This window comes from Saccopteryx leptura, chromosome 7 (assembly GCF_036850995.1).
Source record: "Saccopteryx leptura isolate mSacLep1 chromosome 7, mSacLep1_pri_phased_curated, whole genome shotgun sequence".
Classification (NCBI taxonomy): Eukaryota; Metazoa; Chordata; class Mammalia; order Chiroptera; family Emballonuridae; genus Saccopteryx; species Saccopteryx leptura.
The window spans coordinates 33,410,874-33,436,895 of record NC_089509.1 but is presented as its reverse complement, the minus strand read 5'-3'; the positions used below and the strand labels follow the sequence as shown (position 1 = coordinate 33,436,895).

The 26,022-nt window shown below is 44.1% G+C and overlaps 1 protein-coding gene across 1 annotated transcript in view; it reads right to left on the bottom strand.

Moving 5' to 3' along the window:
- KIF5C (kinesin family member 5C) overlaps positions 1–26,022 on the bottom strand; it is a 163,410-nt gene that overhangs the window by 105,021 nt on the left and 32,367 nt on the right. Inside the window, exon 2 of the mRNA XM_066345085.1 lies at positions 3,930–4,020. Within this exon, the coding sequence (XP_066201182.1) occupies positions 3,930–4,020 (91 nt within the window). The remainder of the gene's footprint in view (positions 1–3,929; positions 4,021–26,022) is intronic.

The window sequence follows — 26,022 nt, the reverse complement described above, 5'->3', positions numbered from 1 at the left end:
TTCAGAATGGAAATGCATTGCATTATTGGCAGACAGCTAGGGCCACCCAGGGCTCTAGAACTAAAACCTCTATTCTCACTTCTCTACTTTCCTCCACCCCCATTCCTATACCTATCTTTTTTTGCAATGCTTGGCTAACAGTCCATATGGCTGACAGAAAAGAAACAGCTCATAAAAATAATTGTTAGTAAATGCTCATTATGGGCCCAGCAGAAGAGTGGGAGGAAGGCAGTGCAGAAATATCCAAGTACGTCAGATAAACAGGCTCAAGTCCCAGCCTCACTGCCCCTGAACTGACCTGGACGAGTTGCTTCATCTCAAATTCCTCTTTGGTAAATGGGAAAAATAATGATCATACTCCAAGCAGCTGTTAAGATTTAAAGTGCAATAACATATGTAAAGTGCATAGAGGGTACCTGGTAGACAATAGTAGCTAAATAAATATATTTCTCCTTAAGACTCATATATAACATGATAATAAAATAGATCTGATAATATCCTAAGCTTAAATTCTTCAGTGGGTCTACATTGCCTATAGGATAAAGCCCACCACTTTCAATCAAACTCTGGTCCAGCCTTATGTTTTTGAAGTCTCATCCCCCACGTACCCTGTTTCACTCTAAGCTGCCCCATCGTGCTGTATATAATTTGTCTTCATGCTTTTGCTTTTGCTAGTCTTACTTATATTGCCCTTCTACAGTCCTTGAGACCCAATCTTTCCACGGAGCCTTCCTTAGTTCTCCAACCTTCCACACCCACCAAAATCAGTATCAAAGACTTTCTGCCCTGGCCAGTTGGATCAGTGGATAGAGCATCGGCCCGTTGTGCAGACATCCTGGGTTCAATCCCCGGTCAGGCCACACAGGAGGAGTGACCATCTGCTTCTCTTCCCCATCCTTTTCCCCTTCTCTTTCTCTTCTCCTCTCGCAGCCAGTGGCTCGATTTGTTTGAGCGTTGGCCCCAGGCACTGAGGACAGCTCAGGTGATTTGAGCATAGGCCCCAGATGGGGGTTGCCGGGTGGAGTCTGTCTCACTATCTCCCCTCCTTTCACTTAAAAGAAATTTAAAAATACAAAAATAAACTAAAACTAAAACAATAACCTCTGTCTGTATTCCCATAGAATATTGTACACACCCACCTTAAAACTTATAATACCCAAGTGCATGATAATTATGGATGCATCTGTCTCTTGCTTTATACTTAAACATTCTTGCAGTCTTACATATCTTGGTGACTTCGGTCCCTAATAATGCTTACCACATGATAAATACTTAACATACCTGAAGAAGGAATGAAAGAAAGAAACAACCAAATGAATAAAGTTTAAAGAAATTAGGTCTGAAAAACAAGAAAAGCACTTTCTCTGTCACTGGATAGTCTACATCTAGTTAACTTGGAAGCAAATGCCCAGAGTGACTTCTGCATCTGGGACATAGTTACTCTACTTCAACATTAGCATCCAATGACCATGGTTTTTAATTCCTAGATATTTGTTTATGGGAACCTTCCTATTTACCATACTGGTAGTCACAAACCCTATAACCTCTCCCAGAAGAAATGAAGGAGAACGCTACATTCTTTTCAGACATTTTGAAAAACACACACCAGACAAAAATGAGAGTGTGGGAGATGCCAGGACTCTACAATCAAATGTTTGAAATATTTTTCAGAAAACCCAGTGAAGTTGAAGGGAATGAACGAATGGAGAGAGAATAAAGTCACCATTTAAAAAGAATCCTCTTGATCTCAAATACATTAAGGGTTTAGATAGATTTGAAAGGAAAGCTCATCAGTCCACCACATCATCATGAATCACGGAGACTATGGTGATCTTCATAAGTCATCTAATTCAATTCTTGGCCCCTAGATAAAAGCCCCCCACCCCAGCACCACCTCCCTGATTTAAACAGGGCTTGTCATAGCAAGAGATTCCTCAGCTGTATCTGGCAATCTATCCCAAGGAGTTCTTTCTTATATATCTATGTTTGACCTTGCTAATAGAGCAATACATGGCCACTCCCCCTCACACTAGCCTCAGTGGACATTAAAAAAAGCTAAATCAGGTCTTCATCATCCCCCTCTTAATTTCCTTTCAACGGAGACTAAGGTACTCTACTGTTACAGAATGAGTGTATTTATGTAATATTTATGGTACCTGAAAAATGTATTGATTATATCATGTCAGAGCCTAGGTTTATTCTAAATATTTTCTTTGTGGCTCACTACACAATGGGTCTCAAGTTATTTATAGTTAGATCACATCTTCATGAGAGCTCCCGAGGGCCCAACCTATTTCTAACATTTCATACTATAGAAAAAAAGAAAGATCTAAACTGAAAGGGATACAAATTTCTCTAGTAAAGAAAGACTCAAATATTATTATTATTATTATTATTATTATTATTGTTTGCTAACCACAGGATTTTTTAAAATAGAGTTTCTGCATCTCTACTTACAAAGTCAACTTAGGGAAGGTGGAGATGTATGTAGATGGTCCTCATGCTTAGCACAGCATTGGTAAATAGTATTTGGTTCTGATAATGATGGGAGAAAAAGGAAATGCTGGCTCACATGTAATTAATCTTACTTTAAATAAAAATATGAAAGAGTCAGGTAATAGAGAGGAAAGAGCAAGGACCAGGAGCAAACTAGAACTATATGCTCCAAAAAGAGAAAGAAACATGTTTAGAGAGAGAAACAAAAGAGTAGAAGTAAAGAAAAGACAAAAATTACCACCAGTTATAGGCCCATACTATTAACTGAAAAAGAACTCAAATTCAAGCATATTCCTTTCCTTTTAGATTTTTTTTAATAAAAATCTTACTGTGAAGACCTTCAAAATTAATTGATGTCTCCAACAAGAATGTGAATAATCCCACACCTCAGCAAGGAACATTACATACTGATAGAGTCTCCCACGCAGGTGGCCAGGGTCAGAATTAATCTAACAGATGTACCCAAGGCTGATTTTCATGAATTTCAAAGCATTAGTCAGCTCGGCTTCTAAAAATAAGTAGCTCTAACAAGGCAAGGTGTTTTTATTATTTTGTTTTTATGTTTCGCTCTTTAAATCCAGAGCTACCTATAAAGGTGGCAGCATCAAGACATTTGAAAGCAAGAATTTAATGATGAAAAGCAAAGCAAAAGGAGATGCCCTCAGCTCTGTGCAGATGGTGAGCTCCCACGGCAAGCTCCAACCTGCTCCTGATTTGAAAGGGTAAGGGAGGCCGACTTGTAAATTGCTTATCTCCCTGCTGTTACTGCGACACAAATCATTCAGGGCCAAGGCCAGTCCCAGACAAAAGGACAGATTTCCAAGGCATAAACTCAGGCTTCAGGCTACCTATCTGGAGGAACAAATGTCAGGATCTGAGTGGCATGATGGAAAGTGGGTTAGGCGGAGGTAACCAAGCAATGCTGCAGGCAGAAACGCTCAACAACCAGCAAGGTGGCGTGATTGCACGACGCTGTGGAGAACTCTTTGGTGCCCAAGAATATTTCACAGTCAAGGCATCTTTCTGAAGAGACAGATATACAAAATAAATCACCCAAAAATGTACAATCGGACAATCAGGAATATTTTTTTTTCTTGAAAGGAAAAAGGAGGTCCTATACCTACAGCAGTCTTTTAAAACCATTACGGATAAAGTGTGATCATGGCTTGCCTTGATTTGAAGCTTCTAGGTGATAAAATAGTTCTGCCAAAAAGGTGGCAAAGGAAATCTCCTTGGAAGGGAGGTACAGAGAGGTTAAATAACTCACCCGACATCACAGCAAATCAGGGCCAGAGCTTGAGCTGTAATTCAGTGTTTCCAATTAGCAGGCCTCTGCTTACAGTCAAAGCACATTGATTCTCAGGCTGCAAATATCACTTTATGTTTTCAATTACTCTGAAAGGCCCAGGAGGAAATGAAGAAACAGCACTTACCTTTGACAATCTGCTTTGCACACGCGCTGTAAACCTGCTCTTGGGTGGTGCTGGGAGGCAGCACCCTGTCGAAGACATACGGCTTCCCTTGCTAGAGAGGAAAGACAAGAGGAAAAGGGCAGAGAAGACACATTAAAGGCTTAGGTACAAAAAGCACTAATATTACCAGTTAGACAACAGGCACTAAATCACCAGGCCTGTTCTTTCCGGCAGTTCTTTGCCAAGGCTGGGGGACTCGCACAGCCGGACACACGTGCACTGTGTTTATGTGTGCTATATGCGGAGAATCTGAGAGAAAAGAGACAAAGCATTTGCTTTTAAATGTTTTTTTTTTCTTGAAACAGTTTTTCTGATGAAAAGTAGGTTGGCATGTCATTCACTCATTTGAACTACCATTGATTTATTGAGCTCTCACACTGCACCAGACACTAGACTAGATGCTGCCCAAATCAGAAAACACTCCTGCCCATGTAAAGCACTCAATCAAGTGTGGCAGACAGCTAATAAGTGAGATAGCAACCACACAGGAACGTGCAGAATGCCTAAATATAAAATAATGGGCAGAGGGCGATGGAGAGGGCACAGAGTCCTCGCTGCAGAGTGTGGCTGAGCGGATCTTAAAGGCTCAGGAGGACTGAGAAGAGCTGTGGAAGAACCGTCCAGACTCCAGACAGAGGGTACAGCAGGCAGGAGGGGCCTGGGGTGCTCCAAGAATGGCAGGGTGGGCGGTCCAAAAAGAAAGCAGGAGCGGGTTCATGCAGGGCCTCACCAGCAAGGCCATGTGCTTGGATTCTACTCAATGGGAAGACATGACCAGATTTACGAGGCTCCTCTTCTTAGCAAGATATTACTGCCTTGTGTCCCGAAGAATCTGAGTGTTTTCTTCACATGCATAGTGGTGCTTTAACTGGGTCAAAGGTTCTGAGACAAAAGAAGTCCTTCCAAACAGATAATCAAGGGATTTCCCAGGTGTGGGTTTCTGGGATTTGGTTTGACTATGGACCATGTGCAATTCAAGAAGGTAACTGTGAGAGGGGAAGGGGAGAAGCCTGCCCGGAACGGCACTGTTATGAGCCCTGATGTCCAATCACTCAATGTTCACCATGGAATGATGGGCCATTTACATGCCAGGCACACTGCTGAGTGCTAGGGCAGGGGGTGGGTAAGATAGACACAGCCTCTTCCTGGGAGACACCCCCATAACAGCACCTTTCCCACACCAATGCCACCCCAGCCTCTTCCACCCAGGTGGCCGTTCAACTTTATTTTCCCCAAGTGGCAGAGGGGAGGGCAAGAGAAAAGAAGGGAGAAAAGAGGAGTGCCCAGAACTTCCTTCACCCCCACACTATGCAGCCTAGCTCTGGGAACTAGGAATGACTCAAGGATAATCTGACACCTCAGAAAGATAACTGTGAGGAACCGAAGAACAAGGCTTGTTACATCCTATAACCTTCACAAAAAACTAAGTACAGAGCTGTGGGACTGGCTTACCATCTTATTCATGACTAGAGTACAGCTGCACAGAGCTAAGGCATTACTCTTGAACTTCAGTCTTTGAAACTGAGTAATGCCTACGCTTTAGGCATTACTCTTGAACTTCAGTCTTTGAAAACAGGACTGAACCAACCAGGTAAATAAGCTACTTCCAGTTTGAAGTAACTTATTTCAAACTGAAAGAAAAAATGGAGAATTTCATGGTACTGTAAAATTTTGTTTTTATACAAAGCAGCAGGTGTTAGTTATTTTGTTAAAATTATGGAAAGGGATCATTTTCTGATGTATTGTTCCCAGCAAGTCTCATTCAATTAGTGAACCAAGTATTTGGTTGAATAACAGAGAGACTAATCATCACCACGATCTATTGCCAATTATCAGCCCGTTACATTCTTATTAGCTTTATCTATCTGTAAAATTTAACTAAATGTCAGTAGGGTAAAAGTTAAGAATAAAACATACACAGAATTTGCCCAAGTATTTGTCACCCATTGAAACCTCTGGAAAGAAAATACAGCTTTGCTTAATTTAAAACAAATCCACTGCCCTGGCCAGTTGGCTCAGCGGTAGAGCGTCGGCCTGGTGTGCAGGGGACCCGGGTTCGATTCCCAGCCAGGGCACATAGGAGAAGCGCCCATTTGCTTCTCCACCCCCCCCTCCTTCCTCTCTGTCTCTCTCTTCCCCTCCCGCAGCCAAGGCTCCATTGGAGCAAAGATGGCCCGGGTGCTGGGGATGGCTCCTTGGCCTCTGCCCCAGGCGCTAGAGTGGCTCTGGTCTCGACAGAGCGACGCCCCGGAGGGGCAGAGCATTGCCCCCTGGTGGGCAGAGCGTGGCCCCTGGTGGGCGTGCCAGGTGGATCCCGGTCGGGCGCATGCGGGAGTCTGTCTGACTGTCTCTCCCTGTTTCCAGCTTCAGAAAAATACAAAAACAAACAAACAAACAAACAAAAAAAAAAAAAAATCCACTATTTCTCCAAATGTGATTAGAATCAGCAAAACAAACCATCTTTGGGTTTTAGAGAAAACACGCATAATACAGCAGGGAAAAAATGACCTATCACATTATAGTATAGAGTACAAAAAATAGGACTCGTCTACATTGTCCTTAGATTTAAAATGTTTATTGGAGGCCCTGGCTGGTTGGCTTAGTGGTAGAGCATTGGCCCGGCATATGGACGTTCCAGGTTCGATTCCCAGTCAGGGCACACAGGAGAAACAACCATGTGCTTCTCCATCCCTCCCCCCTCCCTTCTCTCTATCTCTTTCTCTTCTTCCTGCAGCCATGGCTCAGTGGGAACAAGTTGGCCCTGGGAGCTGAGGACGGCTCCATGGCCTCGCCTCAGGAGCTAAAATAAAATAGCTGGGCTGCTGGACAATGAAGCAACGGCCCTACATGGGCAAAGTATCACCCGGTAGTGGGCTTGCCAGGTGCATCCTGGTCAGGCTTCGTGCATAAGTCTGTTACTCTGCCTCCCCGCTTCTCACTTAAGAAAAAAAAAAGTTTATTGGAGTGTATTTACTTTCACTTTAAAAGAGGTAGAAGGCAAGAAATCTCTACTTATTTAAATGTCATTTACCAAGTGACAGATAATACATGAGTTTTCATAAGCTGAAGTTAACCTTCAAGATAAGATAAAATTTAGAAAATGGTCTAAGACTTATCTTGCCAGGATTAAGCATAAAGCAGTGGTAGGATTCAGCCAGTTTGCACCAGTTCGACAGAACCAATATCTAATTTTTTGTTGAGTTCAGTGAACCGGTTGTTAAAATGGCACTTGTAATCAGGGTTCTAAGGTGGGCACCTGGGAAGCCGCCCAATGTGGAAATCACAAATTTACATTCCTTACTCTTTTTTTTTTTTTAATTTTTCCCAAGTGAGAAGTGGAGGGCGGCAGGCAGACACAGTCCTATATGCGCCCGACCAACCGGGATCCACCCGGCACGCCCACCAGGGGGCGATGCTCTGCCCACCAGGGGGCGATGCTCTGCCCATCCGGGGCGTTGCTCTGCTGCAACAGGAGCCATTTTAGCACCTGAGGCAGAGGCCACAGAGCCATCCTCAGCGCCCAGGCCAACTTTGCTCCAATGGAGCCTTGGCTGCAGGAGGGGAAGAAAAAGACAGAGAGGAAGGAGAGGGGGAGGGGTGGAGAAGCAGATGGGCGCTGGCCAGGAATCGAACCCGGGACTTCCACACACCAGGCCGACGCTCTACCACTGAGCCAACCAGCCAGGGCTACTCCTTATTCTTTTTTAACTTTCATCTGTGCAACAGCGTATTCTAAATGCCTGTAGTAATGTTCATTCCATCCATGAGTAAAAACAATTGCAATTGAGGACGCTAAGCAATATGGAAATATCTTAAATAACAGTTTTATTGGTTTTTTGATCAGGTATTACTTAATTTTTTCATTAATATTTTAAAACCCTTTCTTATAACATAATCTAGTTTTGTGTACCTCTTTATTGTTCTTATTTAAGTATTAAGTTCATGAAATAATAAGTTACCTTTTGGTATATTGGTTTTTTATACTTAAATCAGTCATTGGGGCAGAGAACTGGTTGTTAAATTACTTGAATCTCACTGCTGACATAAAATAGTTAAAAATACACTGCTTAAAAAAATTAGGGGATATTTCAAAATGAATATAAAGCGATTAAAAAAAGAAGCATTTTTTTTATTAAACAAGAACATCAGAAAAGCAAACAAGTCAAAAAAGTTGTTTATTATGCAAATGAGAGGCAAAACTTATTTCATTGGTGAAAATGCACTATACAAAAGGCTGAAAGTACTGGAGTATCTATATATTCCCTGATCTTGAAAGTACATTTTGAATTATCCCCTAATTTTTGTGAACAGTATATAAGAATGTTTATGTGTCCTGTCATGCATGCACCAAGTTGGGTACAGGTTTTTATTTTAGATGAGCCTTAAAGTTTTATTTATTTATATTTTTTTTACAGAGACAGAGAGAGAGTCAGAGAGAGGGCTAGACAGGGACAGACAGGAACGGAGAGAGATGAGAAGCATCAATCATTAGTTTTTCGTTGCGACACCTTAGTTGCTCATTGATTGCTTTCTCGTATGTGCCTTGACCATGGGCCTTCAGCAGACAGAGTAACCCCTTGCTCAAGCCAGCAACCTTGGGTCCAAGCTGGTGAGCTTTGCTCAAACCAGATGAGCCTTTGCTCAAGCTGGCGACCTCGGGGTCTCGAACATGGGTCCTCCGCATCCCAGTCCAACGCTCTATCCACTGCGCCACCGCCTGGTCAGACCCTTAAAGTTTTAGAATTAAAATTTAATCATTATTTTTGAAGAACTGATCTATGGCATAGCTATATATATACAACGGCCATTAAACACCACCACCCAAAACAAACAAATAAACAAACAAAAACTGATTACTTTTTGCCGCTTTGGTGATAGTATAAAAGCCTCACAAGGCCTGACTGAGACTTGGGCAAAGAGCTGCCTCCCAAACAAGACGCTTCAATTTGTGATCCCACTGTGGCTGAGAGTTTCTGTGGATTGGCGTTGGGTTCGTTGCTTGCTCTAGTTGTCACTCAGCCTGTAGCTATAAAATAAACTTTTGGAATTACACTTGAATACACGTGCTGGGTACAAACACTTGGCACTGAATGGTGAGTAAATGACATTTTGTCCTCCTCTTGGAGACACTTTTCTTTCCTGCCACCTAGTCAGCACAGGGCTCTCTGCAATCTCTCTGCTATTCCCGATCAGAGTCCTTTGCAAGTACCAGTGGTCCCTCATCTATCGCGAGGGGTTAGATTCCAGAACACACTCCCCACCCCCGTGATAGGAGAAAATTCACAAAGTAGCAACCTTATATTTATTTTATTATTTATATATATCTTAAGGCTTTATAAACTCTCCCCACACTCTTATAAACCTTTCCCACACTGTTATTAAACTTTCCCACACTTATTTTGCTTATTTTAAAAATAATTAAAATAATAAATATATAAAAATATTTATATACCACAAAATCCCATGATACAGTAAAAAATCCACGATACAAAATTAGATATATACAATTTGAAAATCCACGATACAGTGAAACCACAAAAAGTGAAACACAATATGGCAAGGGATGACTGTTATCTCCTCCAAACTTCAAACTGATGGCATGTCCTATACCCAGACCTCAGTCTCCTCTCCATCTATACACACTTGACCTTCACATAATTTAAATGAACATTTCTGCCTTTACATTCATCTAAGCTCCAGGTTCAGGCACTCAATTGCCTGTTAAACATTTATGTGGATATCCATTAGCCATCTCAAGCTTAACAAAAAAGAACCAGCAAGCCCTCCATATCCAAGCAAGAACTGCACCATCAGTTACTGCATCCAGAACTCCACCCAGTTACTCAGACTAAAATTATTCAGTATATTCCATAGATCCAATATCTACAACATATCCCAAATTCTACCACATCTCACCAGCTGTACCACACACCTTTAGACCAAGCCACCATTGTTTCTCTTCTGGACAACAGCTATCGTCTCCTCACTGGTCTTCCTTCCTCTGTTCTTGCTCTCAACAATCCAATTTGCACTGAGTAGTCAGAATGGGCTTCCTAGAGATGTAAGTCTGATGACTGTATCTCCTCCCTGAAACCTCTGGCAGCTTCTACTCCACTAGCCCCTCTTTACCCCCAGCTCCCTGTATGCTCCGCTGTCTCACCACTATGTCAATTCCAATTTCCTTCCCCTTGAAGGCCTCCACGACCCTAACTAAAGCCCTCCCCCCCCCCCCCGCTCTGGCATCATTCTCTATCATATCACACTATTTGCTGTGCTCCATAGCAATAGTATGTGACCTATTCTCAATCATCAAATGAACCACTACAATTAAATCATTTAACCAGGTAAGACAAGTCATATAAATCTCAAGACCTAATTACATGTAGTCAAACCTCCTGCAATTTGCAAAGGGAATCTGGATAAGGCCCACACTTCACACACGTGATGACTGAGAATGAAGGAACCCAGCTTTGCCTGGAAGCCTCCACGCAGAGCAGCGCTAACTCCATAGCAGCAGAGGAGCTAAATAACTTACCACACACAAAAAATAACAGCAGATGGTTCTTACATTTTTATAGTTAAAATTAAGAAAAAAGAAAAATCAAACCACCAGAATTCCTTTCAGGTTGTTGAGAGCAAACTGTCTGTGAACCATATGGCCTGTCTATTAATACATTTGACCTGTTACCCAACAACTGTTCCCCAGCCTGGCAGGAATATTACTCCGGAGACAGAGGAAAGCAGGGGACCCCTTAAAGGTTTAGAAAATGGGCACCAGGACGGATGTTATGAAAAGTGAAAGTAATTATTACCAAGAAGAGATCATCAAAAAGTAATCTAATAACAATCTCTAAAGACCAGCCAAGGCTTGTAGCCAAATGTGGTCAATGATTTAAATGACTTTTCTTGTATCTTTATTAAGAAACAAACAAATAAACAAAGACAAATTCCCACAGCAAGATTGAAACTTGGAATACTCTTTAAATACTGAGGAGTATTAGGAAGAGAAATTGATTGCTGAGAACAATCATTAACTCTCTGCCCCGGGGGGCAGTTCTGAAAGTATTAGGGGAGAAGTTCTTTCAGCCTATGCTAACAACCAGCTGTCCCCCAACACCATTACCAACCACTATGGGTTCAAACCTTTTTATATTTTATCTCACTTAATTTTCACAGTGACTGGGTAAGGTAGGTACAATTATACCCATTTCACAAACTGGAAAACTAAGGTCCAGTCACATTATCTTACTTTGAGGAAATAACTTTAAGGCTCTGATTTCAAATATTCTCTCTTTAAACTGTGCTGTTTTCCTAAGTAGTTTACAAAACAGTAGATTCTAAAACTAATACAAAAGATTGAAGCAAGTGATTAACGAGGTAACAAAAACACCCTACTAGCCTACATAGCAGTCAAGACAGTGTCAGCCATGATAAAGCAGGGACTACCATAGAATCAGTGAGGAGACCAGAATGGCAAGGAAAATGGTGGGTATGCACATGGTAAGCCTTCCTTGAAGCAGAAGTAATTAAAAACAGGCAAAGGGTGATCAGAGGCTAGAAAAAGACACATGCAAGACTTGCTATGAAAAAAATTAAGTTAAGAAAAACCAACACTATGTTTTACAAATAAGCAAACAGATTTGGAAAGGGTAGATGACTTGCAAAATGTCAGCCAGTCAATTAGGTAGGTAGCAGATCTGTGCCTAGAATCCTGACCTCCTGGCCCCCCCAACCAGCATCTAACAGTTTAGGCTTTCGAATCAATTGCAGTCTCCCAACATTGAGGAAACAAGCATGAGCTTCTTGTCTGTTTTTCTGCTTTCTTCCAAATCAATTCTAAATTATTTCCTAATATATAATTGATTAGTTCAATGAACAAAGAGTCATTGCTATGGAAACTGGAGTAGTACTGCTGGAGAGGTAGAATCCCAACTTCTTGGAGTAAATATGAACTGTAGAGTCAGCCAGTTCAACCTCTTCTCAATATACAACTCCTATCTCCATGGCCTGATAGGTGATGGTGAGCCTGCCCAAAAGACAACGTGCTCTAGTTGTTAGAATATTGTGTACTTATGTTGGTTTTAAATCTGCCTTCCTGAAGCATTATACCTAGAATTGTCCTCCAGAACAAGACACACCAAGGCCAAAGACCTGCCTACCCCCACATCGCAACTTTGTTTCACTTGGGGAACCAAGTATTCAACTTCCAAATTTCTTTTATCTGAGAGAGAAAGAGAAAGATACATGAGTTTCCTTCCTAAAAGTTGCATGGATTTGTCTTGACTTGAAGGATGCCAAGCATGTTCAAGGCTAAGACATAAGTAAAGCTTTATATTTGTTTGCACAAGAAAAAACCAAATAACATAAACTCAGAGACCATGAAGGGCTTTGGCAACAACCAGACAGAAAATTTCTAAAACATTAACTAAAAAGCAGAATTTCTTGGGTTAATTCAAATGTTGACACTCATTTTTTGTCAACACAAATATCCAGCCAGAAGTTTTGTTTTGCTTATTGAAATATAATTTACATACCATAAAATTCACCCCTTTAATAAAAGTATAGGCCCTGGCCAGTTAGCTTAGTTGGTTAGAGCATCATCCTGAGATGACAAGGTTGTGGGTTCCACCCCTGATCAGGCCCGTAAGGGAAGCAACCAGTGAATGCACAACTGAAGTGGAACAACAAATGAATTCTCTCGTGCTCTTTTTCTCTTTCCGCTTCCTCTGTCTCTCTCTCTCCCCCCTTCCTTTCTGTGTCTCTCTAAAAGCAGTCAATAAAAAATAAATAAAATAAAGTAAAAGTGTACGACTCAGAGGTTGTCAGAACATTCACAAAGTTGTGCAATCGCCACCACAAATTCCAGAGCATTTTCATCGCCCCTTAAACAACTCTGCACCCACAAGCAGGGACTCCCCAGCCTTCCCACTCCCCGAGCCTAGGCAACCATCACTCTACTTTTTGTCTTTATAGTTTTGCCTGTTCTGGACATTTCATATAAATTGAATTACAAAATAAGCAACTTTTTGTGCCAGGTTTCTTTTACTAAGCATAACTTATTTCAAAAGTTCATTCATGTTGTATCATGAATCAATCATTCACTTTTATGACTAATATTCCATTGTATGCATTTACCACATTTTATGTACCCATTCAACAACTGATGGACATTTGAGTTTTTTCTACTTTGGCTATTATGAGTGCTGCTATTAACAGTCATATAAAAGTTTTTAATGTGAATATTCTTTTCATTTCTCCTGGGTACATATCTAGAAGTGGAATTTTTGAGTCACATGTTAATTCTATGTTTAATTTTTTGAGGAATTGATAAACTGTTTTCTAAAGTGGCTGTACCATTTTAGGTTGCCACCAGCAGTGTAGGAGGGTTACAATTTCTTCACATCCTTGTCAACACTTGTTATTGTCTACTTTCTTTATTATAACCATCCTATTGGGGTATACAGTTATATTTCTTTGTAATATTAATTTATATCTTAGGAGTTTTAAAAATTGATATTTAACATACCATAAATGTATTTCAGCCTGATTGGTGGTAGCACAGTGGATAAAGTATCAACCTGGGACGCTGAGGTCCCACTTTCAAAACCCTAAGGTCACCAGTTTGAGCATAGGATCACCGGCTTGAGTGTGGGATCATAGACATGATCCCATGGTCACTAGCTTGAGCCCAAAGGTCGCTGGCTTGAAAAAGGGGTCACTGGCTCAGTTGGTGACCCCCAGTCAATGCACGTATGAGAAGCAATCAATGAATAACTAAAGTAATACAACTACAAGTTGATGCTTCTCATCTCTCTCTCCCTTCCTGTCTTTCTCTCTATATATATTTCTACGTTGTCTCTCTCTCTCAATAAAAAAAAAGAAAAAGTATTTTAACATACACTATGGATACAGAGATGTCTCCAGCCAGTGTAACACATCGTTGTGCTGTTATTTTGGCATTTATAAAATGGCCCAAAATGAGAGAATCATCTTCTGGAAAGTATAAATTATATACATCCACATGTTTTAAGAAAAAGAACAGTTAGCCAGGAGGAAGGGACTTATAAAGGGATTTATGATAGGGTTTCTGTGCTCCTCACTCCTGCAACCACTACTGAGTGGTACCCAAGAAAGGCAGAAATGAATTCAGAAGCATGTGGGTATCAGTCCCATGTCTCTGAAGCTGTTTTCTCATATTTAAAAGTGAGCCGATAATATCCACAATTCAGGCCTCCTATGAGTATTAGATATGCTCACACAAACAAAGGATCTAGTACCTTGCCTGCGGTTATAGAAGATGCTCAAGCCTGACCTGTGGTGGCGCAGTGGATAAAACGTTGACCTGGAAATGCTGAGGTTGCTGGTTTAAAAAACCCTGGGCTTGCCTGGTCAAGGCACATATGGGAGTTGATGCTTCCAGCTCCTCCCCCCCCTTCTCTCTCTCTGTCTCTCCCTCTCCTCTCTAAAAATGAATAAATAAAAATAAATAAATTAATTAAAAAAAAAAAAAAAAAGAAGATGCTCAAGATGTGGTCAGTGTTGTTCTGTAATAAAAAATTCAAACTAATTTACAACAGGCATTTGTATTATAATGTACCAGCTCAGAGACTTGGTAAGCTGGTGCCCTTACAACATTCAAGGCCCAATCACGCCTCAGGCATCCCCAAGGCCTACGAGGTCTGTGACTCATGAGTACGGCCACAGAGCATGGGGCCATTTAATTTCTGAGGGTCCTAGGAAAACGTAGTCTGCTCCAAGGTCATCCCCTATACTCTTTACAAATAAATAAAATCTCAATATTCGGTTATAAAGCCTGTTGAAGGAAGATGAGGAGATGCCCCTGTGCAGGCACTCCTAGACTCACCAGCCTTGCCATTGCAGCTTTGGGGCTTCCCTGAAGCTTCTGTGTTAATGCCACCTGCAGGCTGGAGTAGAGGCTTCCCAGGTCCTGACCACAGCCTCCCAGTCATCCCCATTTCCTTGCAGCCTGGCCCTGCCTCCAGCACTCGCATCTCTGGGCCTGAGGGCTCTCTGGCTGCTGGAGCCCAGTTTGTGGCCGGCAGCAGGCCACAGCCAGGACCTTCCCCACACCAACCCAGCGTCCTCACCTCCTGACTGATAGGAGCTGGGGTGAATACTTCAGCTCCCTTGCCCTGGAGTGGGACTGGAGGGCGTGACTCGGGATAAAGACCCCGTTGTTTGTGGGGTACCCTGTGTGATGACACACCCTCCGCTGGTTTCCTTCACTCCCTGCCTCACTTCTCCACACTTTATCAGTGTTCCCAGATTCACTTGCCAAAGAAACTTGCACTAGGATCCTTGTCTCAGTGTCTGCTTCTCGGAGGCCTGAAGTAAGGCAAAATCCTAGATATTTTTATTCTTTCATTCAGTAGGTCCTAAGGGATTTCAGATTGTTGAATCACTGTCAAATACAGAACCATCACATTTGGCTGCTGTCCAGAGAAAGGGGTGAATGAAAATTGAAATCTTTGTTAAGTTTTAACAAGCTGAGCTTGGGACACTAGCCGAGGGAAAAGGGTACCTTTTTCTGCATAAAAGGGTGCTGGTCCCTTGCCAGGCTCTGGGCCCAGGGCCACACCTGCCCAGATCAGTAGCTCATATGAAGGAGGGCCACCAGCACTGGGCCTGGCCCGGCAGAGCACCTGTGCACAATGGGATGAGATCGCTGCTCGGTCAAAGCCTGCTGTCGGCTGCCAGATGAGTGCCAGGGCGGTTAGACACCGGGTGCCAGGGCACCACGACATGGTACTGGTGCTAGAGGGACGGAGGGGACCCTCTCCCTGTGCCTCTGCAGCGTGTCAGGAACTTGGCTTGTTGCTAACCATTCTTGTCCTCCACCTCCATGCGGACAGCAGTCTGAGTTGCCCTCTCCCATCCTCTCACCTCCCTTTCCCCCATCATCCACGTTCCGCTTATCCGAGCTAGCCTGCCAATGCTCAAAGCCACTGTACAGAAGCCCCTCCGTGCCTGACAGTGACATCAGCTCTTTCCTGTCACTGTTATATCCTCTCCCAGATCCTTTACTTGGCAAACATAGCCTCACAGGAAACCTTAAAGCCAAGCGGCCAGATTTCTCCTGTCCGCCGGACCCCCACCTCAGCTCCGTCTTCTCGCCTCTCCACTGCCTGCCCCGTCTACGCTGGGTGACTCTGCACCTGGGTATTCAACGCTGAGCCAGAGCGGGACCAGACATTCCCATCCCAGCCAAAGCTGCTGCAGGACAGGCTGCCACGAAACCGACAGCCATAGAGCAGCCATCGGCTCCTCCTGGAGCTGCAAGGCACTGCCGGCCTCTGCAGTCTGAAGAACGAACAAAGGCAACACGAGAATGAATCGTGCAGGAGGAAACAAGGGTTCTTTCCTTTCTGCCAAAGTCCTGCTGTGTGGACACACAAGAGCTGTCAAGATCGCAGACAGCTATGAAAAACCACTCTGGGAAGGCAAGCCGCCCAAGTGACGATGAAGAAGTTCAAAATTACTGCCTGGCTAACAGGCAAAATGAAGACAGAAGTGTTTACCCCTGTTAAAGAAATTAATGGAATCTGTGTTTCAAAGATACGGTTCTTATGTGTATGTGATTTTCATTTCATATCAAATACAGTGAACTCCCCTCCAAGCTTTGCCCTTGAACTGCTCTTTACCTTAATCAAACTACGAGACACAGGGACTCACAGAGGCAGTGGACTGGCTCCAATTCAGAACCTCACCCCTCAGGCGCCTTATTTACCCATATTCTCTGGGCCCCCTCCTCTCTGTAAAGCGGAAGATGTCACTTTCTACGCTGCAATGATAATGAACCGCTGCAATGATAATGAACCGCACAGGGGGACTTTCCCCATGAGAGTGGCTTCCATCTTGACCACCTGCAGCACGAGTGAAGGTAGACTGTAACTGGCTGAGCCCAGTGTTCTGTATATTTAGAGAAATAAATGAAAATTGCTACTGCGGTTATTTCAGCAGATCTGGCTTTCTGCCAAGTCAAGGCTGGGGGAAAAAAGAGAAAAGAAATCAAACCTTCCTCACTGGAGAGGAGGTTGAAAAGCTGTTTCACTGAAGGGAGAAAGTAGGAATTATTTTGCCAAATGAAAGAGAGCAGAGACAACACTGAGCTTCTCACCCCGACGACAGCTGTGCAGCTCAGCTTGGGGCAGTCCAGTCAAACTGCCACTAAGCAAACCTCTCCCGGGATGCGGAGACTCAAGTGGCACCACCAACACAGAAGCCACATGGTCATACGTGTAAAAATTCTCCTCTTTACTTAAAAAATTAAATATGAAAATCTTTGCCCAGATCTTCGGTTGGCTAGGTGGCACACTGGCTTCCTATAAACTGAAAATATAATATATTTACTGCATGTAGAATATTCTACTGGCTTCTCTCATTCTGCAGAAACAGCTTATAAAATTACAATTTTTCCATGTATTGAACAGCAATTCTGCTTTCATGGCAAGTTCAAGTCCCGTGCCTCTCTCAGTTCTCGGGATTTTAGAGGCCGGGCGGGAAGATTAGCCCCCATATCTGGGCAGGAAGAACAGCATCCCACAGGCACGACCACGTGAAAGGCAGCGGTCTGGGCTGAGACTGAGATCCAGAATTTCTGGTTCCCAGCTAAGCCTGTTCCCTTACACCAGACTGCATCTTGTCACGGACCCTCCAAGAACATATTTAACCCCCAACTATAGGTTTTTCTAAGAATTCCACGCATTTGGGTTTAGAACATGACACAGTATAACCCAGAGTACAATGGCTTGCTTTTACTTATTATTGATAAAATAACTCCCATAAATTTCAGAAAATATGTCCCACAAAATAGAGTAATTACATTAACTAAAACCAGGAAGAGTCATTAAGTTCAGAGGAGCTATGTCACAATTAGTGTCTAAGGTGCCACCCCCACCCTATTAAAGGGCATCAGCGCTCTGAAAGGGGAGCGGCTCGATGCGAACTCCAGGGAGCTCTTCACAGCCCGCAAAGTCCAGCACAAATGGGCTGGAACCCAGGCGACACAGCTCCATACATCCCAGTCCAGCGAGACTCTGTCCTCAGCCAGGAGAAGAGAAATCTAATCCATGGAAGACAAGGTGGATTTCCCAATGGTCAGATGGACTACAGGGGGCACACACACATAAAAAAGTTCTTTTAAAGATTTGATATTACTAAATTCAGCCAAAATTTTGTAATCAGAAAAAAAAGAAATTTAATCTGTTTTAAGTATAGCTGACATGGAAGTTTGGCATTTTTAAAAAGACTTTTAGTTTTATTTGGAGGATATGGCATTGTATTTTTTAGTGCTTAAGGTACTAGAATTGAAGAGCAAAAATCTCCCAATATCTCCTCTGCCTCCCCTACTCCTCTCCTTTGACCTGCAGTTGCACCATGTGAGACATGAGTGAATTAGACAATGAATTAGACAATAAGAGAGATTACTGCTTCAGAAGGCTATCTATTATGAGAAATAGTTCTCTAGTCTTCTGCCAGGAGCAACAATTAGCCTATCAGATTCATTAGTTAATAGAACAGTGGTAGACCAATCATTCATTTCTGAGCGCAGTGGTGATGGTGGTGGTGGGAGGAACATTCCCCAGGCCAAGCAGGAAAAATCAGGGGACGGGGGAAAGCATCAAAGGCAAATGCCATCTCCTTCATAACCACCAAGGACAGGCCAGCAGGAAATTGTTTAAATCTACTACTTCAGCAGCTCTGGCCCAACTACCAAGGGTAATGACTGGTTAACAGACACCCACCCTCAGACTGCTGAAGGGCTGCTTGTTGTACCTTCTCCCTGGAGAAGGGAACTCTGTGTTCTCCAATTCCTTTCATTGTGTGTATGTGAGAGAGGAGGGGGGACAGAGAGACAGAGTTCTGCAAGTGCCTTGACCAGGATCCCATGGCAACCCCTCCCCGCCCGGGGCCAAGGCTCTGCCCATCTAGGGCCATGCTTGTAACAGAGCTATTTTTAGCGCTTGAGGCAGAGAGGCTCCAAAGCCATCCCAGCACCCAGAACCTATGCGCTCAAACCAATCAAGCCATGAGAGATGGGGGAAGGGGAGGACTGGAGAAGCAGATGGTAGCTTCTCATGTGTGCCCTGACCAGGAATTGAACCCGGGACTTCCACACACCAGGTCAAAAATCTACAGCTGAGCCAACCGGCCAGAGCCTCAATTCTTATTCCATGTGTCCTTTCAATATCTCCCTGTTCATAGCATGTATTAAGAAAAGAAAAAAAAGCCTGGGCTATCTTCTATTATTATTATTTTTTGTCTTCCCTCAAACTACTGCCCAGCTCTGCCCTCTGTCTAAGCACTGGGAAGTCTGGTCTTTTCTTGTAGCTGCTTCCTCACTCTTCCACCTAGTATGTTACCATCTAACTTTTGCCTCCACTCAGCTGCTTTCTTAAAGAGCTCCATGGCCACCTAGTCATCAAATCTAAGACCTCTGACTGGCTTCAATGTCCTCAAAACTGACTGTTTAGAACTGCACCAGCCCCCCATGTTGAAACTGGGTCTGCTGTCTCCCTGGGCGTGGCATCTCCTGCTCCATGCTCAGTTTTCTTTCCTATATCGACTCCTCCTTCTCTTCCTGTCACTAGTTCTGCAGCCAACATCAAACACAGAACCTCCCCAGCTCTCTCACCACCTCTCTTCTTTTTTGCACCTTCCTCTTTTGTGCTTTCAAACACTCCTATGGTTTCGGCCATAAGGTATGCGCCACTGACACGAGTTGCTAACCCTGAGCCCCAAAGCCATGTTATCAACTGTCTGATTAAATTCTCTAACTGGATGTCCCCAAATACCCCCAAACAATGTATGGTGAAGAGAGAGCCTTCTTCCTCCTCCCCTCCACCTTTTTCTACCACTGTCTCCAGTCATCTAAGGTGGGACCCGTCTTGCCCAGTTCCCCCTCACCATGGAGGGAGAACTCTGATTGCAGTTGCCAGAGTGGTGGTTCATTTCTTTGGTCTGTCTCTTGGTTTGTATCTCAATTATCCTTGTTACTTTTCGTGCAAGAGCCTTCTAGGCGGTTTGCTTGTCTCACCTCCCTCCAATCATTCTACACCCTTTACCAAATCCATCTGCCTTTGGCTCAGGTGCAAACGATGGCTCTCAAGTCACTTGCTAGGATGCCTTACTGTACATAAGCCCCTGGTTACACACCTTCCACAATACCAAACCTGTTTAACAATCCTCACAAGTGGGTCCTTCCAACCTGACAGTCCAGGGCCACACTCGCAGCAACTTTCCTGCATCTACCGCACGGCTCTGAGTATGCCCTCTAACTGGAATGACACCCTGACACCCTTACCTTGCTATCTGTCAAAGCACTACCTGTTCTTTAAGACTCTTACCAAATCCTATCTCTGCCAAAATGAAGCTTTTCCAAATAGTTCAGAAATTAAGGCAAAGAGAAAGCCTAGAGGTACCAAGTACCTCATGTCAACATCTCTCATGCCCTCAACAATTCTATAGAATTGGTGCTAACACCACACAATATGACAGGGAGAACACACTGATTCCTCGTTGTCACCTAGCTGCTAGTTGGCAGGTCCGTAATCAAGTCCAAGTCTGTCTGACCCCCATGCTCATGCTCCTTCAACGATACCATATATGAGACCCAAAAGACTTACACTACCACAGGGAGAGTCAACTTCAGAGAGGCTACAGTGACCATGAGCTGATCTCACACACTCCTGAAACTAGTCTGAGTTCTACTTCTTAACTTCAGTTTCCCCATTTTCTTCAAAACTTTCTAAGTAAAAATACTTTTATTTATTTAGCATATACAGTAATTATTGATGCCTGCTTACTTCAGGGAACCTGCGAGATCCTAAGAAGCCAATAGTGAGACCAAGAATTCTGGGTCTGATGAGGAAGGCAAAGAAGCGGAAGGGAAGGTGCTTTTTCCCTCCTAGGTCCTTAATGCTTCATAACTGCTAACATCAAACAGACTCTGGAGATTTGGTTGCTATTTTCAGGGACTTCACTGCTTTTGTGCCATACTGGCCTCATTAGGGAGATAACATCACAGATTCATTTCATTTTATTATGCCGTCAGAGTACTGTCTAATAAAAAAAAAATGTCAGCTTAAAAAATGCAAAGTTGCAGGTAAAATAAATAACTCTTTTCTATTTTTAGCAGCCTTCAGAATGTTAGCAGTGCTATTCAGCACTTCACCTGACAGTTATGACCGATTCCGAGTGTAATGTGGGGAACGATAGTAACAGAACAATTCTCAGCTGCTGAAACCAGGCATCTTGGGGAGCGTGCTGCAGCAAACATCTCACTGAAACCTCACACGACCCTATGCAATAGGTAATAGTAGGATGCCTGTTTTACAGGCAGAGAAACTGAGGCTTAGGGTGGTTAAATGACTTGCAAAAGGTCACGCCGACATTGTCAGATGGAACAAAGTCCAGTGTTCTAAGTACCTCTTCGGTTCTGCTGAGACCAGGGCCTTAAGATGGCTGAGGGGTCAGATGTAAGAAACTTGGGTTAATGGACCCAGCTTTATTCTGTCTAGAGGGGAGGAATCTTGGTAGGTGATTAATGATCACATATTCAAGACATTTTTAAATAAATTGAGACAGCTGCATTCCACCTCCTCAAGGGTAGGAGAGGAAAAGGCTTTTGCTCTGAGCCTGGCAGGTGCAGAGAGAGATGCAAAATGTACAGACACTAGGTCTTGCTGGGTGGACCTGGCGACTCTGATGTCCCCTTAAATTGTCTGCCAAGCCGCAGATGCCTCTCTTAACCCCACTTTTCTCAGAGGACCATTTCAAATCCCACCTGCTGAGTAGTCTTTTTTCTCTGGTTAACTTCTCTTTTTCTGAGAATATGCATCGTCTTCCCAGTTGAATGGCAACCCTGGCAAGAAGAGGCCAGGCCTTGCCTACCCGCTCTGCTCGCATGCATTTCTCTAGAAAATGGAATTGATGGTTCTAGAAGCAGTCATCTGAGCAATCTGGAAAGATCTACTTTCGATTCTGGTGAACACAAGAATGCCTTCTCCAGAGCAGTTCTGTATTGTGGGCAGACTGTGAGCAGTGCTGGGATAAAAGAAAGCCAGGCCAGCCAAAACTTTAATGGAACTGGGAGCAATGGCAACTGAGCAGGTAGGAAAGATGTGAGCTGGAACAGGCCACAGACTCCCACAGGGACTTCCAGCCTGGAGACTACAGACTAGATCTCCAAAAAAACAAAAGACAGGAAATCGCTTTCACCCTGAAGGCCGCCATCAGACACGTTTTAGGTCTCTAACTGCTTCAACTGCGGGAGCCCCACAGTAAAGCAGGAGGGGTGGGGCTCACAGATGCTCTCTTTTCCCCACCCCCACCCCCACCTCTCTCCTTCAGCTCCACCTGAGCCACACAGCCAGCTCCGCACCAGTCAGCGCCTCACCTCCGTCTCCCCCGTCCTCCACTGGTGCAGCAGACAGGGTATGGGGTCAGGGAGCTCTGGGCTTGGAGTCATACACAGAAAGTGACTTTGCTTTTCTCCCTTGTTGTCACTCTGCTCCCACTCACACAGAAAGAAGATGCAAGGAATGTGTGCACGTGGGCCCAGCAAGCCAGACGAGAAGAGACCGCAGCCTCCTGGGTGCATGGGCAAGGCCTAGGCCCAGCTGTGCAGTGAGCTGGGCCCTTTCTGAGCCATAAATCTAAGGCTGGTGCTCGAGGGCCGCTGTGTCTGGAGCCCAGCAGCAGACAGGCAGTGCCCCGAGTGGAGCAATAGCTGGCTGTCTTCCATAGGCCACATCTCTGAGGAGAAGGCAGTCTGCGTGGCACGGGTGGAGGCTTCTCCACTTCCCTCTGATGGCAGATATGCTCCTCTTATGAAAACAGCTCTCTTTACTGTACTTCCTTAATTAAACTAACCTCGCAAGATAGCACCAGAGGTCCCAAACGAGGTGACTTTAGGTTAATCCCCATTCAATGGGTCTGAAAAGCAGCTGTGACTGTCATGGTCCACCTCAGTTTTCACGTTTTCCTGAGCACAAGCCCCTCCTGCAGCGGAGCCGTTGGTTCCAAACATCTCGCCCCAGGGACTCGCGAAGGCTCAATGAGTCAGGATTTGCCTAGCTTCCCTGTCTCCACTAGCGCAGCCAACTGCTTCCTTCCAAGCACTTACTTGCTCTCTTCCCTCCTTTTCTGCTGAATTATTTAAACAAGAATTGGCTAAATTTACTTGCAGACCTTACTGGTAGGAGAAAAGGCAACTTCCCCCTCTGTCCTCCGTCCCCTGTCTTTCCTCCAGCCCAGGGAAGTCTTGCTCTTCCTCTCCTCCATCCTAGGGAAACCTGTCTTCCTGCATCCCTGACCCCGGCTCGCTCTCTCCCCTTTCACGGGCATCTTAGCCAATTCTTCCTCCATTAGCTAAAATCATGCCCACATTCTTGCTATTCTAGAAAACAAAAAAGCTCCATGCACCTTGTTTCTTTTTTTTTTTTTATTACTGGTTTTTGGTTTTTTTTTTAAGTATTTTTCTGAAGCTGGAAATGGGGAGAGACAGTCAGACAGACTCCCGCATGCGCCCGACCGGGATCCACCCAGCATGCCCACCAGGGGCCACGCTCTGCCCACCAGGGGGCGATGCTCTGCCCCTCCAGGGCATTGCTCTGCCACGACCAGAGCCACTGTAGCACCTGGGGTAGAGGCCAAGGAGCCATCCCCAGCGCCCGGGCCATCTTTGCTCCAATGGAGCCTTGGCTGCGGGAGGGGAAGAGAGAGACAGAGAGGAAGGAGGGGGTGGGGGTGGAGAAGCAAATGGGCGCTTCTCCTATGTGCCCTGGCCGGGAATCGAACCCGGGTCCCCCGCACACCAGGCCAACACTCTACCGCTGAGCCAACCGGCCAGGGCCACCATGCACCTTGTTTCTACCTCATCTTACTGCGCCATCGTCACACACCACGCCTTTTGGCACACACTCCCTGCTTCCTCCCTCCAACTCATTCCTCAGTCTATGTCAATCCTTTTGCTAAATGGGCACCAGCCACAGCCTCACGGTGTCCCAACTGCCTCCCTCCATCATCACTTCATGGCCTTCCCGTAGCACCTGCCCCCGCGCCCGCCTGCCCCTTCTGAAAAGATTTCTCCTGCAACTCTAAGTTCTCCAGCGCTCCTTCAACTGCTCTGACGTCTCTTCTTGCTGAACACCCACCTTCCCTACAATAAAGTGTTCATGCGCGGCCCTCTCTAAGCCTTGTTTCCCAGCCCAGAGATGTGGGCCTCCATCACAATCTCTGCCGTAGCCATGTACCATCCACAGACCTTAATTTAGCCTTTTTCTTAAAATCAACTTATTTTTCCTTACTTTCTGTGAAACTGTTATATTACTATTATACATAAAAATTACATGTTATTAATAGAAGGTAACAAAAAATAAAGTACAATGGAAGCAAAGCAATATTAATGAATTCTAGCTCGATTCCATTGCCCACCAGGGGCTCCAAATCTAAGAATTCCTCTTTCCTTTTGTTACAAAACAAATTCCAAAGTATTAGAGATTAAAGACTTGCACCAAACTGAGGCTTTCTCTGACAGAATCACAAGGACTGAAAAAAGGAATGAAAAGAAAACAACTGTCCATTGTGTTGTTCCATGTTATCTAAGGCCATGCCTGTATACTGCCTAAAATTATCAACTATGAAAATAATTTTCTGACTAAATACTAGGATTAGTTCTCATACCCCCATGGCTCTCTTCAGGAGACTTACAATTGTGACTTCTTTGATGGCTAACCATATCTCTTCTCCATTCTACGTGTCCTTAGAAAATGAGGATATAGACATAAATTGGAACAAGATAGACTACAAACACTCAAAATGTCAGAACTGGTGCAGAACAGTACCGACCCATCCAAACTAGAGCCCAGATCCACCCCAGATGGAGTTATCCACCAGGCTAGAGTCTGGAATAAGTCCAAAGACTTAAGACTACCCATCACCAGTACCTCACCAATCAATAATAAACAACAGGGCAGCGAACATCTGAAAAGTTTTACATGCCGAACGCTATACCACACAACTCATATATATGCTCTTCAATCTGCCCAATACCCTTAGGAGGCTGATGCCATTATCATTCCAAATGTGAGGAAGCTACGGTTCAGAGAAGATAAGGAACTTGCCAAAGATTTCCAGAGAGCAGCTGCAGATCCAAGATGTGCACCAAGTGTGCCTGAGTCCAGAGCCCGTGCTCCTAATTCTTCTGCTTCCTCAACGCTGAGACACAAAGCAATTTTAAACCTCACAAACCTCAAAATAATAGCCTGTTGCTTTTAAGTGCAATTAAGACAATGGGTTGACACAACAGGAAAACCGTTCAATATGTATTTAAACATAATTACTGGTATCCTCTAATTGTTTGGGAAAATAAGTTTCTCTCAGCTGACAAGTTATAATTCTGGTGTGTGCTGAGAGAATGCTCAAGTCTTTGTTTCAATCTGTGTATCTCCAGCACATGCATAGATTATGGTCAAATTTCATTGTGAGTACCAGGGTGGCTCAAAGGTATCTTCAATATGTAATTTAGAATCAAATAAACTAGGGCTTGGAGGAATTTTAGCAATCCTACCTAATCTTACATTTTAAAGATGGGGAGTCAGGGCCCAGAGTGGTAACTTCCCAAGAACATGCAAGTTTCTGCCTCCTACTCAAGTACTCAGTGTACCTCATTGGTTAGTTAGACAGGCTAGGATCAGATGACCCAGAGCTGAAATTCTAGCTTCTCCACTTCACAGCTGTGTGACCACAGGCAAGTTACTTAACCTCTCTGGGCTCGAGTCAGGAAGATAGTTGTAACTATTGCATTGGGTTTTGCAAGGATTAAATGAGCTAATATAAACACTTAGAACACTACCTGGGCATATGACATTTTACTGATACATTTAGCTATTAACACTATTATTTAAACAGTAAGCTACACATGGATGAGCCTCAGAAATACTTCAAGGTTCTGATCAGGGCTGCTAGAACCGTGACATGGGTGGGTTTTTATCCACCGAGGAGCTGTTCAAATTCATCTCCAACAGCTGCA